This window comes from Diadema antillarum, unplaced genomic scaffold (assembly GCF_040938485.1).
Source record: "Diadema antillarum isolate AM-2024a unplaced genomic scaffold, OU_Dant_1.0 scf00000128, whole genome shotgun sequence".
In the NCBI taxonomy this organism is placed as follows: domain Eukaryota; kingdom Metazoa; phylum Echinodermata; class Echinoidea; order Diadematoida; family Diadematidae; genus Diadema; species Diadema antillarum.
Window position 1 is genome coordinate 5,573,614 of NW_027271017.1, and position 18,926 is coordinate 5,592,539.

The 18,926-nt window shown below is 38.3% G+C and overlaps 1 protein-coding gene across 1 annotated transcript in view; it reads right to left on the reverse strand.

The window, feature by feature from the left end:
* LOC139720425 (nuclear pore complex protein Nup93-like) overlaps window positions 1–18,926 on the reverse strand; it is a 41,840-nt gene that overhangs the window by 766 nt on the left and 22,148 nt on the right. Inside the window, exons 8-19 of the mRNA XM_071631785.1 lie at window positions 15,412–15,509; window positions 13,969–14,028; window positions 10,494–10,571; window positions 9,085–9,172; window positions 8,186–8,335; window positions 7,043–7,190; window positions 6,269–6,395; window positions 5,697–5,931; window positions 4,565–4,683; window positions 3,128–3,245; window positions 1,385–1,468; window positions 556–693 (exon numbers count right to left, since the gene is read on the reverse strand). Of these exons, the coding sequence (XP_071487886.1) occupies window positions 556–693; window positions 1,385–1,468; window positions 3,128–3,245; window positions 4,565–4,683; window positions 5,697–5,931; window positions 6,269–6,395; window positions 7,043–7,190; window positions 8,186–8,335; window positions 9,085–9,172; window positions 10,494–10,571; window positions 13,969–14,028; window positions 15,412–15,509 (1,443 nt within the window). The remainder of the gene's footprint in view (window positions 1–555; window positions 694–1,384; window positions 1,469–3,127; window positions 3,246–4,564; window positions 4,684–5,696; window positions 5,932–6,268; window positions 6,396–7,042; window positions 7,191–8,185; window positions 8,336–9,084; window positions 9,173–10,493; window positions 10,572–13,968; window positions 14,029–15,411; window positions 15,510–18,926) is intronic.

Genomic DNA, 18,926 nt, shown 5'->3' on the forward strand with positions numbered 1-18,926 from the left:
GTTGTCAATAATCTACAGCAAATTCAACTAGGCACATAAATAAAATCATACATTGCTGCATTTTCTTTTTGTTCTTTTAAATGAAATTTTTAAGAAAGGGTAATAAATACTGGTTCTTCATCAGCTTTAAGGAAGACACTAGTTCCAAACTTTCTTAACACAAGGATAGACACAGTTGTAACATGCACTTCTGTAGTATTCTTTGTTTTGCTTATTTTTTTGTCACAGTATCACAATGTTTCATATTTGCAGTATGTAGTTAAAGGAAAGTGAGAGAGAATGGCAGACATGAGAGGTTGTGTTCAGATAATTTAAAATGACCAGCACTGAGTGGTCTACTGACATATCTAAATACACACTGAACAGAGAGGTTACGAACTTAGCCGGTGGTATAACCTTGCAACTTTGAAAATATCACATATGGGGGTCGCATGTGTGGAAAAAAGATCAAGGAAAAGTGAATTAAAGACCTTACTGAAGTTACTTCGTCAAAATAGCAAAAAAAAAAAAAAAAAAAACCGACGTGTGGAAGGTGTCGAGGTGGAAAATACTCACCGATTCCTTGCCGCCATCTTCTTTGCGCTGGCCGGCCCTGGCATGTGGACTCTGCGTGCCGCTGCTGCGACAGGAGCGGTACTTGGTGTACAGGATGTTCATGGTTGATAGCAGCACGTCGGGCAGGTTCCTGCGGATCTGGGGCAAACAAGAAGCATAGGTATGAGTAGAGAATTTTCCTGATTTATTGTGTAAGCTGCTAGCAGTCAAACTAGCACAACTTTGCATGATGATGAATGATGATAATAAAACTGACAATGATGATAACATCAATATGTTGTCATCATTGTTTTCAGCATGTCTCCTCCATTTCCTGCAACTTTAATTTTACTTCAATTTTCATTTGCTTTTGTGATGCGTAGTATTGTTAACTTCACATATTTTTCTTTGCTACTACATTGTATTGGTATTGTGTTATTTTGTGTATGAAAATGTTTTGCATTGTTGGAAATTAAATAAACGAAATGAATGAATGAATATGGTAATAATATTGACAATGATAATACAACAACTACATACTACTCATCATCATCATCATAATCATCATCATCATCATCATCATCATCATCATCTCATAATAATAGGAAACTACATACAAACGATTGTGTAGAGATACATCCACGGCAAAACATTTGTCCACGGGTGTAAGCTCAGGGTAGGATTGGGAACCGCTACCTCATGTTTGACAGTCAAAAGCCCAGCTACACCACAGTGCTTGCAATGTGTTTCATTCTAGAAAATGGGCCATGATTTTCACTTGTTATCTCATCTGTCCTAAAATACAGACAACATTTAAAAGTTGTGCAGATAAAAGGCCAATGAATATTACCTCATCTGTGTACTGCTTGAAGCCATTTACACGGTCATCAACGGAGTCTGGACTCAAGGCTATCAGTTGCAGCTGACGAATTGTCTGGAACACATAAAAGTAAATGAACATTAACAATAGCGGCAGTAATCCGGCATTTCGAGAGGAAGATTTCTACAACAAAAAATCATAACCAATTTTTAATCCTTGTAGCCAGACCCAAACATATTTCAAGTTACTCTCCCTATCTTGAATCTAAATCTCTCCCTCTGTAGGGTTAAAGAGTCCTCAGCCCCCAGCTGGGCTGCCATTCTACATGGCCCTTCCCACTGAGGGGGCCTATGGTTGTCAAGCACTGTGACACGCCCCTCTCATAGCCCCGCCCACCTCCGGGGAGACAGGTGGAGTACAAGAAAGGTCAATGCACTACGAGCGCAAGGATAAAGACTCATCATCGGACTCTCCCTTTAGAAGATTAAAGGGATCGTACAGTATTGGTTGAGACCTAATTTCGGGTTTCTAACAATTTTTGGTGAAATAATGAGAAACCTCTAATGAAATAAGAAAGAGTTTGTAATTCTATGAGGAAATCAATGATTATTTGATGAAAATTGGTTTTGAAATGGCTGAGATATCCAAAAAGAGCGATTCTGATAAAGTGTGGGACCCACACTTTATTACAATCGCTTTGTTTTACTTTGTTTTTGGGTGTTTCAGTTATTCCAAACCCCATTTTCATCAAATGAACTTTGAATTCCTCTTAAAATGGTATGCTCTGTACTATATCATATGTGTTTTCTCGGTATCTCGGTTAAAAGCCCAATTCTCATCCCCACCAATTCTGTACCATCCCTTTAACAAGTATTGTCGTTGTAAACATAAACATACTTATATATTTCCTCTTCTTTATCAGGATCTCAACATTCGCAGCTTCCTAGAAAGTAGACTTTCTAAAATACTGTCGCACGGTGATTGAAACTCCCACGTCAACTAACTACATGACAACCAATCAGCTGTCAACATTGTGTTCCTATGGTTACACTAACATTGAAGGCCAGAAACTTTTACTGAAATTAAATCTAAAGCATGTCAGTTTTTTTTTTTTTTTTGTTTGTTAGTCACATCAAATTGGGTTGGAGCCCAATCCTTCTTCTGTGGCACACTTCAATGATTACTCCACATTATATGCCTTGCTTGGCATTGCAATTAAGAAACAAAGAAAGAAGGGTGAAATGCATACATGCATACTTCTGCCAGTATTTACCTCATGCATTGATGCAAGCAGCTCTGAATATATCATAAATCTACAATTTAGTAGTAAAACTAATCTGCTTAAAACACTAACAACTATTTCAGAAGTATTAGTCTGATATGTGATTTCTGTAAAAACATCTCCACCAACAGCACTATAATACGCACAGCATATTATTGCAATACGAGATGGAGGTATGTCAATAGGCCCACATCACAGACAGCTCAATATCATAACACAGGAATTAGGAGCAGAAACAAGGTCTGCCATCAAAATGAACTAATGCAATCACCACTACCAACCCCTGCCCCCCCCCCCAAAAAAAAAAATAAAAACACCTCCAAACAACATTATCATTCTTAAAATACACCCATACCTATAACTATATCTAATATACATACAGTTAAACTGAACATCAACTCAACATCACCTCAACAAAAGCCATAACAAAAAAATCAATAAAGCGAGTGACAGAAACAAGGTGAGAACAAATTCCAAAGACAAGAACCAACCGCCAATGCCCGGTCCAGATCTCGGTTGTGGTAGTGGTCAAAGAACGTCATGAGGTCAAGGAGAAGGTAGAAAGACTTGGTGTTGGCTGGACTACCAATCAGACCTTGGGCTTGGTATCTGGACAAGTGAGATGAGATACGTATTGGTAAAAGTTGGATTACCTGTTCGTCATAGCACCACCTCCTGAACACGGTTTTCTAATCACTAACAATATATTTTACTATACTCTGAAAAAGTTCTGTTTATATCTTATATCATTCAAAATGTGCTTCATTTCCAGAACATTCAATCAGCTGCTTACAGTAAATTCTAACTGAACAAGTAAACCCATTCTCAACCTACATGTACCACGTCAAAAGAATATCAATGTGAGGCTCTTGCATGAATGCAATGTTATTTAATTTAATTTCATTTTATTTCATTTTATTTCATAGCACAGCATAGTGCAAGAGGCATTTACAAATCATGGCACAGGTTGGAAGTTAAAATTTTACATTCAAGTTGATTCTATACTGATTTTCTGATCTAATTATTGCACATCACAATTAAAGTGAAGCAATCAGAGTTAATAGCAAGCATGTAGGCCTATCGGTATTATTTCACAACCTTGTTATTGCTTCTCCCCGATAAAATCTCAACAGAATACAGGGCTGATGATGATCAGCCCAATACTGTATATGCCATGTATGTAGTGAGTCTAATTTTTAACAAGTCGGTACTTCCCGACAATTTGGCGAAAGGTTGAATTCACGATTGTGGAGTACAGTACTGAATGTAGAAATGAATGCATGCATGTCATATGCATGCATGTCATATCTAGGTTGGGATGAGAGTTAATACTTTTGTTTGTTTTTAAATTCGTGAACAGCAACCAACTCGCGAAATTTGCAAAAGGTAAAAAACCTCGCGAAATATTTGCCATATACAGTACACCTTTCAGGTACAGCTACAAGCTTCCAATCAAATCATTTACCAAGATTTGTGGCAATCTTGCTAAATCATATGAAAGAAGCAAAAGAACCCCCTTCCTGGGAAATAAAAAACACCCTCAAAATTAAAATATATCGCTATCATTTCTTCTTCATCCCATCATCTCAAAAGACAGGGAATAAGTTTGTTAAGCAACAGTAAGTGAGGAAAAGGCAAATGTAATGCTTACGCAGGGCTCGACACTAACGTTGGAACGGTGTCCCGGGGCAACCAAAAAAGGTCGGACGTTTGCCTTTGGGCCACCAAAAATAAAAGTTTGTGTGGAGCCCTGGCTTATGGCTCACTTTGGCATTTACAAAATGACAAGAAACCTCCCATATGACATGTTACACTCTGTGGCATGATCACACAGGGCTAGGATCATACTATATGGATTGTATACATGCTGATGCATTCATTCCTGTAGCAGTACACACCTAATCCATTCCCCGATGGAGATTACCAACCTTTCCGCTATGCTGACTGCCAGTCCCTGGAGGCGCTCCCTGTTGGACTGGGGGCTGTTGGCTGAGGCCACCACGGGACTCAGCAGTTGGTTCATCAGCTCCAGCACCTTGTCTGAGTTCTGACACACAAGTGGAGGGAAATATAGAGAGGAAATGTATATCACTCTACATCACACAGTCTTCATAAATACTGGTCGGTGATTGGTCATAATGTAATCACGTGACCACAGCACCAACAGTCAAAATCATTAACATTGTGAGCAATGACATTACAAGTTATGATTTCAGAATTTTGACTGGCTGCCGAAGTGGGTTAAGGGTAGAATAAAATATGATAAACATGTATAGTATTACTACTACTACTACTACCAGACTATAATAAATATAAGAAATACTGTGTTGTCTATCATCATAATGTAACACTTGGTATTCCCTTTGGAGTTGTACTTTCCCCTCAAATAAATACAGCCTCTTTGGGGGAAATAAAACTCTGGCAGGGATGTCAAGTGTTATATTACACCTCCAAAACGGCAATATCGGTTTAATAGCTATATTGAAAGCCAGTGTAGTGAAAGCACACAAAGTATTGTCTGAATAAGACACCCTTCCTTTCCTACACACACTCAATGACCAAAAAGTCTGTATTGGTAACCTCTGTAAACGTTCAATGCTTAACTTTTGATTACTAGCTTTGAATTCACAACTCAATCTCAAGGTTTAGTCAGCCATTACTTTGGATGTTCTTTATGTGTTCATGTATGCGTACCATAAACATGTGCATTTGTTCCCCCATAAGTAGGAAACATTTTTGAACAAATCAAGTCATATAAAGATTGAGTCAAGAAGTATCACATCTCTATGACTCTATTTAATGCCAGTCTACACTCCGTGGAAGGATCTGGTTTAAATTCTGCTCCTCTGACAAAGATGAAGTTGTAAGAATTGGTCATGCTATTTCATAAGCCCATTCATAGAGAGAGTGTAGCTAGAAATTTATATTCTATACTTCATACTACATGATACTGCTCCTGGGTTGATCAGAAAGAAGTACATTTCATAGGTCATAAAATTCCTAATGAAATGAGACAAAAATTTATTTGAGTAACCAAGATTCACCAATTCATCAACCCACCCCAGCAAGATCATACAGCTTGAGGGCATCTTCAAACAGTCCCTTGGCCTCTGTATCCACGGCAACCGTCTCTATGATGTCCTGGGTTTCCACCTGAAACTTGTCCACTGCCCCTGGTCTCCTGGTGCCGTCCCTCTCCCTGCGCCCAAGGAGCGCCTCAAACTCCCTGGTCTCAATCACAAGCTCGCTCAGGCAACGGACGAAGTAGCTTTTGCCCCCAGCATCTTTCAGATTCCTGGAGGCCAAAATAATTGCAGTGAGCTGTAAACGGTAGTAATATGGATGATGCTGATTCACAGCATTTGTACGGTGCCATATATCTGCCTAAAAACAGCACAGACTCCTCATTGCAGTCCTTGTGCACTGAAGATGAAATAGCTTTACGTGGCAGACAGAATTATATGAGAAGGGAGAAATATTTGGTCTGAGCTATTTTGATTTTCCTTACATTGCTGTAGACATCATTGAGTAGAATGTTTATTGGCAAACAAATAAACAGAAAGGGTTGTCCAAATAACTTTTCAATCAGTTCCTGTGCCTGAAAGGAAAACTAAACCTGCAAGCTAACCGACCTGAGCAAGTAGAAGTACTGGAGCACCTCCCTTGGGTCTGTTGATTCAAATTTTGAGGTGTACATGCTGATGAGGCGCACAAAGTTGAGGCGTCGCATCGGCTCAGGATCTTGTGGGTTCCTACTGACTGTCAAAAAGAAATGAAAGAACATTTTCTCATCAACTACCATTTAATCAATTCCATCAAGCACCATTCAGCAAAATCAATGTATCATATTTACTCTATCATCATTGCCATATTATCATAATTTGCCAGATGTGATGAAGAGTTTGCTGGTGGCTTTTCAAAAACATGGCAGAAATGATTGGTGGCATTTATATTCCCATTCAATAAAGAAAAGGTTTTATAGTGGCATGTACACAGTTAACATACTTTGGTCTTGTATACAAACATATATAAGATTTAGGTTGGAATTTTCATCTTTTTTGTGTGTGTGTGGTTTTTTTTTTGTGACAACTTCCACTGTCGGGGTGCAACTTATCCATGAGCATGTCCTATAAATGAAACTTTACAGTACTGAATATCCACCATCTCCAATGTACACCATTTTAAGACCCAATGACTGAAAATTTGAATATAGAGGTATTTTTGAGACCCATCTCCGCCAAGGTGAAGAGACTTTTACACAATCTAGAGAGTAGCAACATTCAGAGAAGGCTTCCCTTATTCGCCAACAGGAAAACCGATCCTGGCAATCTCAATGTGTCATAAGAGACGAGTAAGAAAAGAGATCGCACGGCAAAGGAAGTCAGCAGTAAGTCCAAGGCGCTTACGGAGTTGTGCTTGGATGTTCTCCGGTAGGGCCAGTAGCCCAAGCTCATGGAGGACAATCGCTGCATGCACAGCATGGCTTCGCAGGCCGCCGTCACTTCGTGACAGGAACTCTATGCCACTCTCAAACTGGGCTGAGAGAAATAGGATCTGGAAATAAAGAAACACCCATACACGCACACATAGAAATTATAATGAAAGATATATCAATAGCAGGTGGTTTCTTTGTCAATTTTCACGCAAAGATGGAACCAGAGATCTGCTCTCTCAATCCAGAGGTGTACAAACAAAATTGAATATACAACTGTTGGCCATAATTCAGTGAAAAAAAAAAGACAAACCTACTTCAACAGCAACACAGATGTAATGAAGTTAAAGTTATAATGCCTGGTAGTACCATGGCAACTATTTTACTGAGTGTTGCCTAGATATCACAATTCTGAACGCACACTTGACTTGTGAAATAGATAAATGTGACAGAATTTAAAAGCTGAGCACAAAAAGGTAATCAGTGGTAAAGTGTGCACTAGTAAATATGGACAAGAAGCATACCTGTACATTTTTAACTAACAAACTCCATCACTTACTAAACCGAGTGAAGGTGTGGAAAAGTTCAAACTTTGAACATGAGGCCTTTTATGACCTCTAACTTTTGCATGAGACTTTGAGAGAACCATACCATGAAGATTCACTAGTACATCTCTGACCAAAGTTTGGTTAAATTTAGAGTGAGAGCTGCAAAGTTATTTGTCACATGGGAGGAGGCTTGCAGGTTTTGATCAAACCTTTTATGTGTGTCAAAGCACAAAATATGAACTCACCCCTATGTTTCAGGTGTCAATCATGGTTTCCACTGAATTTATCAAATTTTGGATGAAATTAATGTTAAGCAGACAGATATTCATTATTGTCACTTGTAAATCAATACAATCCTTCATTATCAAATAACTTCCAAGGCTTGGGGAACCTATGGTATCAACCCTACTTCAGATAACAATCCCGGAGACAAAATGGGGAGTCTATAGAAAGTTTAACAGAATTTAAAACAATACTTCGCATGAGATAGAAGCATGAATGTTTGGCACAGCATGACATTCTTAATCTTTCCAACAGAGTTCAGATAAAAGTCAGCCTGCTACACCGACCTTGAAGTAGAGATAAGGATTCTGGTGTGCATTGAAGTGGCTCTCTCCGTACTCTTCCAACAGCGTGGTCTGAAGCTGTTGCAAGGTCAGCTTATCCGATGAACTTTGACCTGAGGTCGTTGAGCTATCACCAAATTGAACTTGGCTTAGCTGCAAGAAGAGGGAAAAATTGGAACAACAACATGAAATTGGCCCATTACAAAGTTATCATATTAGCAAACTAACAAAAAGCAAAGACAAATTAATCTGGAAAAGATATTTTCATCATCAGGGTTTAAGGGGTCATTGCTTCTAGATTGGGGAACACCTGCAATATTTGAACAAGGTAGTGAAACAGGGGGATAATGCCCTGGGAAATCAGTCTCCCCCTCACAGAATACTTAAGAATTTGGAAGGATTATGTTCTCCTTCTATGAGCCATATTAAATGCCAATTTATGAGACTTGCCACCTTCCGGGCACGTATCACTGCAAATGATTATTTTTTTCCATCTCATCTTCAGTCTCCACTCTCATTGACATGGTGGTATGTATTCCATTAATTCCATAACCAGCAGATTATTTTTATTTGTGCGTCTCCCAACACACAAGCACAACAGATAGGATCCAAATGAAACGTGCAATTTAAAAAAAATGTGGAAGAAAGGATTCTTCATCAATCTTTCACACTGAATTTTTTACTGACAGACTTTACAAAAAAAGAAAGAAAGAAAAGAACTCCACTCTAAATGGAACTCCTTTCATGACAAAATACACACGCTCTTTAGGAACAGTTGGCAGTTAAGAATATGTAACTAACACGAGCCTGCAGGAATATAACAGTAACACTGGAAGTCATCCTGACACAGTGCTATGGCAACCACAAACAACTAAGGATTCAGAGAATGCGTTTTTTCCTACCTTCAGCCAGAGATAATCCTCGGTCTTCTCGGCCACTTCTGAGTGGTTGTCCACAGTATCACACCGACCAAGCAGACAGTATACCGCTCTGCATAACGGTGGATGCAATAAAGGATTAAACAGAGTTCAGCAGATCTGACCTTGTCTCGGGACTTGGCGAGATGCTCGTCTGGTGTGCATTGGATCATGACTGATAATCTTGGTTGGCACATAAAACTGAATCAGTCGGGAGAAGTCAAAAAACATTGCCCCGACAACTTGCCACATCTGAACATAGTATTTTTTACATCTTGAGAAACACATTTGGAAAATCATATGGGTGTTTTTGTTTTCTTACTATCTCAATTAAATCTGGTTTGTTCTTGTGTGTTTGTTTATTTGCTGTAGAGTGTGTTTGTTTGTGTGTGTGTGTGTGTGTGTGTGTGTGTGTGTGTTTGGGGGGGTGGAGTCAATTGGCACCAGTACCTTGGGCAACCTGTGGTTACTGTGAGGTCACCCTTTTGATAGCTCTCAGTCTTGCCGAACAAGGCATTTATACACTATACAAATACAGCTATAGCAGCTAAACTTCGAAGAACACTAACAGACAGAACGCTAAAGGTTAGCTAATATTTCAAACTCAACATGAGACTGACAGGATCTAGAGAGAGTCCTCAGCCCCCAGCTGGGCTGCCATTCTACATGGCCCTCCCCGCTGAGGGGGCCTATGGTTGTCAAGCACTGTGACACGCCCCTCTCACAGCCCCGCCCATTTCCGGGGAGATGGGCGGAATACAAGAGAGGTCAATGCACTACGAGCGCAAGGATAAAGACTCATCATTGGACTCTCTGACCTGAAGTAACGAAAGGCTGCCTCAATAAAAACTTGAAAGAAAAAATAAAACAGTTATGACGGAAAATGGTAGGATGCCCCTTTTTTTGGAAGGGGGGGGGGGGAAGGAATGTGTTCATTTCCCTTTCTTCTCATTTGGGGTTCTTACATTTTAATTGCATATTTCACGCATCTACGTTACATATTGTGATATTATATTTCCTTTAATCATCCTCAAAAGAATCAGATGGAAGTCAACTCAAAAGAAGATGACATATTTCAATGACAACATATCAATAGAGTTGTTGTGCAATGAGCATACTCCTACTCCTACTACTACTACTACTACTACTATGCCCCATTCCCATGGAAAAATTAATACACACACAAACACACACACACCACCTATACCAGGTGATGCTCTGTTTTTTCTACGTCTGAGTATGATTCTTGCCTGGTTTGACAAATGATGGACATACGTGTACAGTGATTACAATAGCTAACTGCAGCCCTTACCTCAAGTGAGCTGTAAGAAGAGAAAGAAAAAAAAAAAGAAGAAAAATGTGGTATTAAAGGAAATTTCTCAAGTTGGTGTTACCTTTTGAATGGATCGGTGCTACTTCTGACAGCCCTCCTGTAGTGTAACCTGAGCTTGGTCTCTGTGCTTGGCGATAACCTTGGACAAAAGATCGAAGAGAACATGCGAAGGCTACTGACCCAGAAAAGACACTTTGAAAGTCTCTCTGCATGGTACTGTATACAACAAATATTTTGAGGGGTTTTGATTTTCATGAATTTTGCACGTCAGGTGCTATTTGCGAAATTAAAGACACACAAAAATTTTGACTCTGATCCTCACATGAATACAACATACATGCATACAATTCTCCATTTAGTTCTGCACCCCATGATCGTGAATTTAGCCACTCAAGAAATTGTTGGGAAGTCCCGATTCGTGAAAAATTAGACTTGCTAAATATATGGCGTATACAGTAAATCGCACAAATTCACATGATAGACCTATTATTGTATCACTGTGTGTGGGAAAGAGTATTTATAATCCCCCAACTCTGTATGAACAGGAATTCCTACCCTTCTCACGGCTGAGTTCAGGAACGCTCCAGAAGCACTCTAAACTCTGTATAAATGGTCACCAAAGTTCAGTGTTTTAGAAGTTGTATGCGGTGCGCACTGTGCATACAGTTTATATCTTAGAAGTTCCTGCACACTTGAAGGTCACCATTAAATTCATGCTCCCCTCTCAGCCACTTCATATGTGGTCTTGGCGTGCAGCGATTCTCTGTTTGAACGAACTCAGGGTCAGAGGGACATAAACCAAAGTGCTTCAGGAGCGCTTCTGGGCCCAACTTTGTGTATAAATGGGACATCAGTTTTCCATCTTCCCTCACCAACAAGTACTTGACTTTGAACAGATATGAACATGCAGTGTGAATAACAATTATATTGATCCTTTTGGACTGACAATTAAATTGACCCTTCAACAGCTCTGATACTAATGTTTGCTTACAGAGTTGTTTAGAGTTATGAATCTATCCATTTTCTCCAGTTCCAGTCAAGCCCTGCTGCTTTGATTATACTGTTAAAAAATGATGTAATCTAACATCTATCTATCAAAAAATAATAGGGAATTTTCTTCAAAATAGAATAGTGACTTTCACCCGTTGAAGATGGACTGACTTTTCCTATAACATGGATTTCCCATTTTAGTACCCTAGCCCAAGAATACTCGGGACTAGTCTTCAACGGGTTAAGGCAGAAGGTCTGTTAAAGGACAAGTTCACCTTCATATACATAAGGATTGAGAGAATGCAGCAATATTAGTAGAACACATCAGTGAAAGTTTGAGAAAAATCGGACAATCCGTTCAAAAGTTATGAGCTTTTTAAGTATCTGCGCAGTCACTGCAGGATGAGAAGACTACTACACTAGTACAGTGTATGATGTCACAGCATGCATACGATATAAGGAAAATAAAAAGAGAATGTTATAAAACTTTACATTTTGAATAAAGTGCACATTTCTTCGACTTATTACTGATGCATATTAAGGGTAATATTATTCCCCCTGCATTCTGAAAGAGAGAAGTCGAGTGTTCTTTGGTTATGCGAGAAAAATGGAAATATGTTGAATTTTCTTTATTCTTTCTTTCTATCGTTGTACACATGTGACATCACAAACCATAGTAGTCTTTTCATTCAGCCGTGACTGAGCAGAAATTAAAAAAAATTCATAACTTTTGAACGGATTGTCCGATTTTCCTCAAACTCTCACTGATGTGCTCTACTAATATTGCTGCATTCACTCAACCCACATGTCTATGAAGATGAACTTGTCCTTTAAAGTTTGATTTGTGTTGGACAAGCAAAAAAAAAGCTACAACAGTTTGATTGCGGGCAAGCCAACAACAAAATCCCCTACTGTGATTTCACGGTCTGGATGAGTGACATTAGATTCTCATATACTGTATACACCAAATACTTTGCAAGGTTTATATTTTTGCGATTTTCGCGAGTCGGGTGCTATTCATGAATTTAAAAACATGCAAAAATATCTACTCTGATCCCAACGTGAATGTGACATGCATGTACCCATTTCTCCATTCAGTACTGTCCTCCACTATTGAGAATTTAACCACTCTCGAAATTGTCGAGAAGTCCTGATTCGTGAAAAAATTAAGACTCGCTAAAATATATGGCAGATACAGTAGACTTCCACATGTTATGCATCCACAGACCAAGGGCTTGATTTGATAATCTGTCTTGGAGAAGCACGAACACATACTTAAAGTAATGTGAGCAGCCGCATAGCACATGATTGGTCTAACATGTGTTTTATCACATAACATGTGACTAAGTGATTTCACAGGTCTGGTGAACTACCCGTACTTTGTTAGTACAAATAGGAATCACGTTTCCTGCTAATCAAGTTTTATTGTATGGTGTGAAAGTCTGAAGGCCAGCTGGAATCTCATTCTTCAAGACACATTGTTTCATACATCACATTATGGTAGGTAATAATCATACGAGGCATTTACATTGCAAAACAAACAAACAAACAAACAAGCAAACAAAATGGGAAATACCAGAGGTTTTTTTTAATATATCATGAACACTGCCAGAAAAACCAAAAACTTTTTTTTTTTCCTTTTTTGGTGGGGGGGGGGGGGGAAGGGAGCAAGAAAATTTGGTGAAAAACCAGAATATTGACTTTTTGGGGTAAGTAGTGTGAATGTGCAACTTGCCAGTGTCTTTGAGTGGCGGCAACTGGTTTAGAGATCAATGGTGTAGGCAGGCAGGCAAGAGATCCCATACGACAAGGGAGGATGTCATGTAACACCGCCCCCCCCCCTTAGAAAAAATAAAACGACAACAACAAAAAAATAAAACCTGAATAAAATTGCCGAGTTTCAAAACACTTCATTTCTGAGGAGGGTTATTCGATATTTTTTACTTTGTTTTTGTTCGTGGGTGTTTTTTTTTTTTTTTTTGGCTCACATACTGGTACCTGCCAAGCAACTTCTGCCGAAAATAAGGGATGTGCAAAAAAGCTACGGGTTTTCAATGGCAGTGTATAAAAAATGCACCTATAATTATATATTGGAGGCAATTTTCCAATTGTGTGTTGATTGATTCAACTGGTATGTGGGTGAACAGTTTGACCTCTAAAACATGATTGAGGAGGTATAGAACCCCCTCGCTTGACTTTGAATTCACCTCCATAGCGGCTTGTGCTGTATCTGTTTCATAATCTTTACACCGTATGTTTCGTGGGGTTTTCATTTGGCAAATTTCACAAGTCCAGTGCTAATTGTGAATTTAAAAACACACACCAAAAAAAAATATCAAATCTGATTCAGACATGAATGCGAAATGTATGTGAACTGTACATTACCGTACTCCATAATCGGGAAGTGGGTCACTCCTGATATAGCTGTGAAGTATTGATTCCTGAAAGATTGGACTTGCTGAATATATGGTGTATACAGTACATACATCCTCTTTTTTTATATCTAAGACAGAAGAAGATAAACATACCACATTTGTAATTCTTACCTCCTGTCATCATTCTGCATGTATTCTTCAAGGTATTCACTGAATTCACCGAGATCTTGCCTGTAAACAAATAGAAATGGGTATGACGGCAGTTGCTCCACACCAGAACACTGTTCATTTATCTATCTATCTACCTATCTATCTATCTATCTATCTATCTATCTGTCTGTCTATCTATCTATCTATCTATCTATCTATCTATCTATCCATCTATCTATCAATCCATCTACCTATCTGCAGATCAATTTATCAACCTATCTATCTATAGATCTACAATATGTGTGCACATGTATATTCTACAAATAGCTATATGAAAGCACAGTGAAACCAATTTACCAGGATGAAGATGGTTGTCTCCCAAGAGACCCCACTGAATATCATACAAATACAACTTATAAAGTACATGATAAGACATGTGGCATAACAATCAGATAGTCTGATTTGCATGAAAGGAAAAAAGAAATAGGTAAACTCATAAATATACAACTATTTGGATGGTAATCTCTGTTCAGTAACTATTTACAAAATAAAAATAATTGTGCAAGAAATAAAGGCAACATTTATTACTGATTAAATGAATGAATTAATTAATTGAATTATAACTGAAACAAAAAGAAACAAACTATGATAATCAGGTGAAAATCAAAATTAATCTTTAATGGCATAGAATTACAGACATACAAAGGCTGAGTCACCAAAATGCTCACACACATTATAACTCACTCAGCTGAAAACCTGCTTTGCATTCTTGAGAAAGAATTGATCAAGGATGTGGTGTAAACCAATACAACTGAAATTGCATTCTCACTTTTTCTAAGGAGGGTCAAATATTAAAAGTCTATGCTGGTTTAAAGGGATGACAGGAGTTTGGTTGAGATGGGGCTTTAGGTTTCCACCTTTTTTGTGAGATAATGAGAAACCTCTTATGAAATATGAAAGAGCATACAATTCTAAAAGGAATTCAAAGTTTATTTGATAAAGATTGGTTTCGAAATCACCGAGATATCCAACACAAAGCAATCCAAATAAAAGGTGAGACCCACCTTTTATTAGGATTGCTTTGTTTTACTTTGTTTTTGGATATATCTCTTCCACTTCAAAACAGATTTTCATCAAACAAACTTTGAATTCCTCTTAGAACTGTATGCTCTTTAATATTCCATAGATGATTTCTAGTTATCTCGCAGAGAGTTAAAAGCCGAACCTCCATCTCAACCAAAACTATATCATCCCTTTAAACCAACACTATCATTTTCTGCTCTGTTAGTATTCTTGTATTCTGAGATGAAACTGAACACAAATCCATGGTACACTGCATTTCAATCATGAGTGTAACTGTGACAAAAGCCACAGAGAGCAGAAGTTTTTAATTCTTTAGCTGTTCTGCAAGAAAATGGCGGCAGGGTGGTCATACAGGAGAGGGGAAGAGGAAAGGAGACTCACGCTGCCTTGGAAGTAGTGATCTTAGCAGCCTCGAGGTCCCCGCATCGGATGCAGTAATAGATGACAGGCCAGACCGGTAATCCATCTACCTCACCATCCTGTGGAAGATAGATGAATGGAAAATTTCTCTGTAAATAGTTCAAAATCTCTAAATTGAGAAACTATCATGTACAATACAATCATTTTTGCAAGGGATGAGCAGATCCAAACTTCAAAAAAAAAAAAAAAAATGTCCGCAGTTACGATATTTGTCCTCAGTTGGCAAAATTCAGCTGCTTTGCACACTGGTAACCAGAGGAACATATTTGTTCTATCCAAATATAACAAGTAATGTAGATTTCCATAAATACATTTTATGAATTAAGATTTATCTTCTCAAATAACCCCTTGGGATAGTCTCATAGTCTTGACAGATTACAGCGAGTTGGAATGCCTCTCTTTGTACAAACAAAACTTCAAGTCCTGAGCAGCCCAATTCAGGGAGCTGGTTGGGTTTTTCTTCTCCAGAAATATGAAAAGCATACCACAGAGGTATTTTACAGAGAAGTAAGTAAGACTCAAGTCATGCGTACAAGCGTAAGTCCAAAAATCATGCCCAACATTACGCACAACTTTGAATTCATTTTCACAAAGCTCTAAGTCACTGCCTGACTTCATGCATGGTCTAAAACCATATATGCATCAAGTTTTTAAAGTTAGCCTTAACTTGGCTAGGCCATAGTAACACACAATCCAATATGGCAACAAATTCACCAGCATATGGACTCCTACTTTACACCTAAAGCAGTTTTGAACAGGCCTACCTTGCAGTATAGCATAAATAAAACCAACCAAATAAATAAATAAACAAATAAATAATCTGTATCATCTCAGCTGGAGTGAGGTAGAAGGACCAAACTGGAATAGCTACTCCTACAAATTCCTTAAAGAAGAAATCCACCAAAAATTTCATCAATTTCATAAGAAAGATATAAAAATTCCCTGCAGAACAGTCTAAACTAGAAGTATCACTAAAGGTGATTAATATCTCTGCTCCCGCAGCCCAGATTTCTATGAAAAAGAATTGAACCAGGGTTTGACAACTGTGCGCATGTGTCAGTGCTCATGTGTGTAGTACCTTGTGAGTACCTTGTGAGTTTGACTGCTTCACAACTGAGGAAGTAGTTCACTTGACAAGATTTTCAAAAAAATATGCCATTACCATGGTAACACCTTGTCAGGTACAAAATACAAAGAGTGTCTTGCATAACTATACCTATAGATCATTTTAGGCCCTGGATACCAAATTTGAAATAAATTGCTTAAATACTGAGGAAATAGTTCATTCCACAAGGTTTGGGGGAAATTGTGGTTACCGTGGCAACGCTTTCTGCGACAAACACTACAAACATGTTTAGCACATCTACACCTCAATGCCATTATGTACACCAAATTTGAGTTCAATTGCTTCAAAATTGTGCAAACAGTTAATTCCACAAGATTTTCAAGAAAATATACCAAACAGGCAACACCTTGTCAGGTGCAAACATTAAGTGTGTCTTGCATAACTACACCTATAGATCATTACACATATCAAATTTGAAATAAATTGCTTAAATACTGTGGAAGAAGTTCACTTCAGAAGGTTTCGGGAGAATTTTGGTTACCATGGCAACGCTTTCTCTGACACACATGAAAAACATGTCTTGCATATCTACACCTCAATGTCATCATGTAACCCAAGTTTCACCAAAATTGCTTCAACGGACCGCCCAACCGACCACAAGCTGATTCCTATATACCCCCTCGTGTGTATGCGGGGGTATAATGATCAAAATCGGATAAAGAATGATGAAGTTGTGACATTCTGTGAAATTTCACAATTTTCCGGAAAACACTTCTTGACCAGTCGTTATGAATATCAAAATCAGCAAGTTGACAATGTCATGCTCTCTCAATTTCTTATTCATTACGCATATAGAAATGACAAAAATCCTATACTAGTATTTCAGCTGTATAAATATGAAACTTGCCATCAAAACAACCCAAGATAAAAAAGAACAAATGTTAACTCTGACATATCTTGGTAGGACGGTAATAAGCTTTTACTTGCATAAGCTAAAAAAAAAAAAAAAAAAAAAAATGATTTTACTGAATTTCATATCCAGCATAACATGTATGAAAAATTGTGAGGGTATGGCATCAACTCGCTCATTTGAATATTCATAAAGACTGGTCAAAAAATGTTTTTAAAACTTGGGAAATTTCAAAATGTCATACCTTCCTTACTACTTATCCGATTTTTGTCATTTTGTATCATTCTGCCGGGAATATTTCACTCTTTCTTTTGAAGTTCATTTATTTTGGGGGTGAATTTCCTCTTCAAAAATTGATCCAAAATTAAAAGCATACCGTCAATCCAAATTCTTTGCTTCTAGTTTTAAATCTATGCCCAGAGAACCTTAAGAAATCATTACAAGATTATCAGCAGACAACCATTGGCTAATTTCTATATATCTTTAGGCTCGTATATAGCTTTTGAAATCACGCAAGTCTTATAGGCTGATCGAGATAAAACTTTGTGAAACACAGTCAGTAATTAAATTCAATCTTAGTTCATAAAGATTGACTAAGATGAATTTACTGATCCAGATCTTTTTGAAACAGGACCCATGTTGCCTGAATCTGGCCATCTTTATCATGTAGGGCCTATCATATAAAACAATCAAAGTAAAGACATAGTGGTGAGCAGCGAAGAGATAAATTACAGAAAAAAAACCTGTTTTTCATTGGACTCGTTCCAACTGCTTGATTTCAGGAAACATGCTGCGGATCGGATGTTATTTCATTGTAGCGAGGTACCATAATTATGTTCACTTGTCATTGAAATTCATTCTTCACTACAGTCTAAACAGTTAGAGTACCCTCCTACATAACAACATCAACTGTTAATTCATACTTAAATTTTGTAACTGGCGGCTTCATCTTTAATTGCGGTTCTTTATTTCAGCACTCACATTAGACACAGTACAGTTATGGAATGTGAACCATACACGCCAAAGTGAAAGATGTTAGTGGAGTTTCGCACACACATGCAGAGACACAAGGCACACAGCATAATCTAACCTTTCCATCCATTGGAACTTAACACACAGCTGCAGCATGCTATACACACATACACACATACACACACTCTCTCACACACACACCATGCTTACAGTGAGCTAGGCAGCTGCATCCATGCATTGTATGTCATGTGAAGTTAAGTACTGGCTGAAGCCAAGGATAGGTTAAAAGGTCAACCACTTAAGCAGTGTTGCCAACTATGGTACTTCAGAGATCCACTCTTTTTTTCTCTCCTCTCCTCTCTTGTCAGTAGGGTAGAAAGTCAGGCTGATAGTCCTTATCAGACTCAGATGAAGGTCAGGCAATTTGGAATGTTATCACTGGGGCTTTAGTGGTAGAGTTCCTGGCATCCCAAGCTGCCAGAGTTGGTGGAATCACTAAAACATAGTGGGTGCCGCCCAAATTGGCAA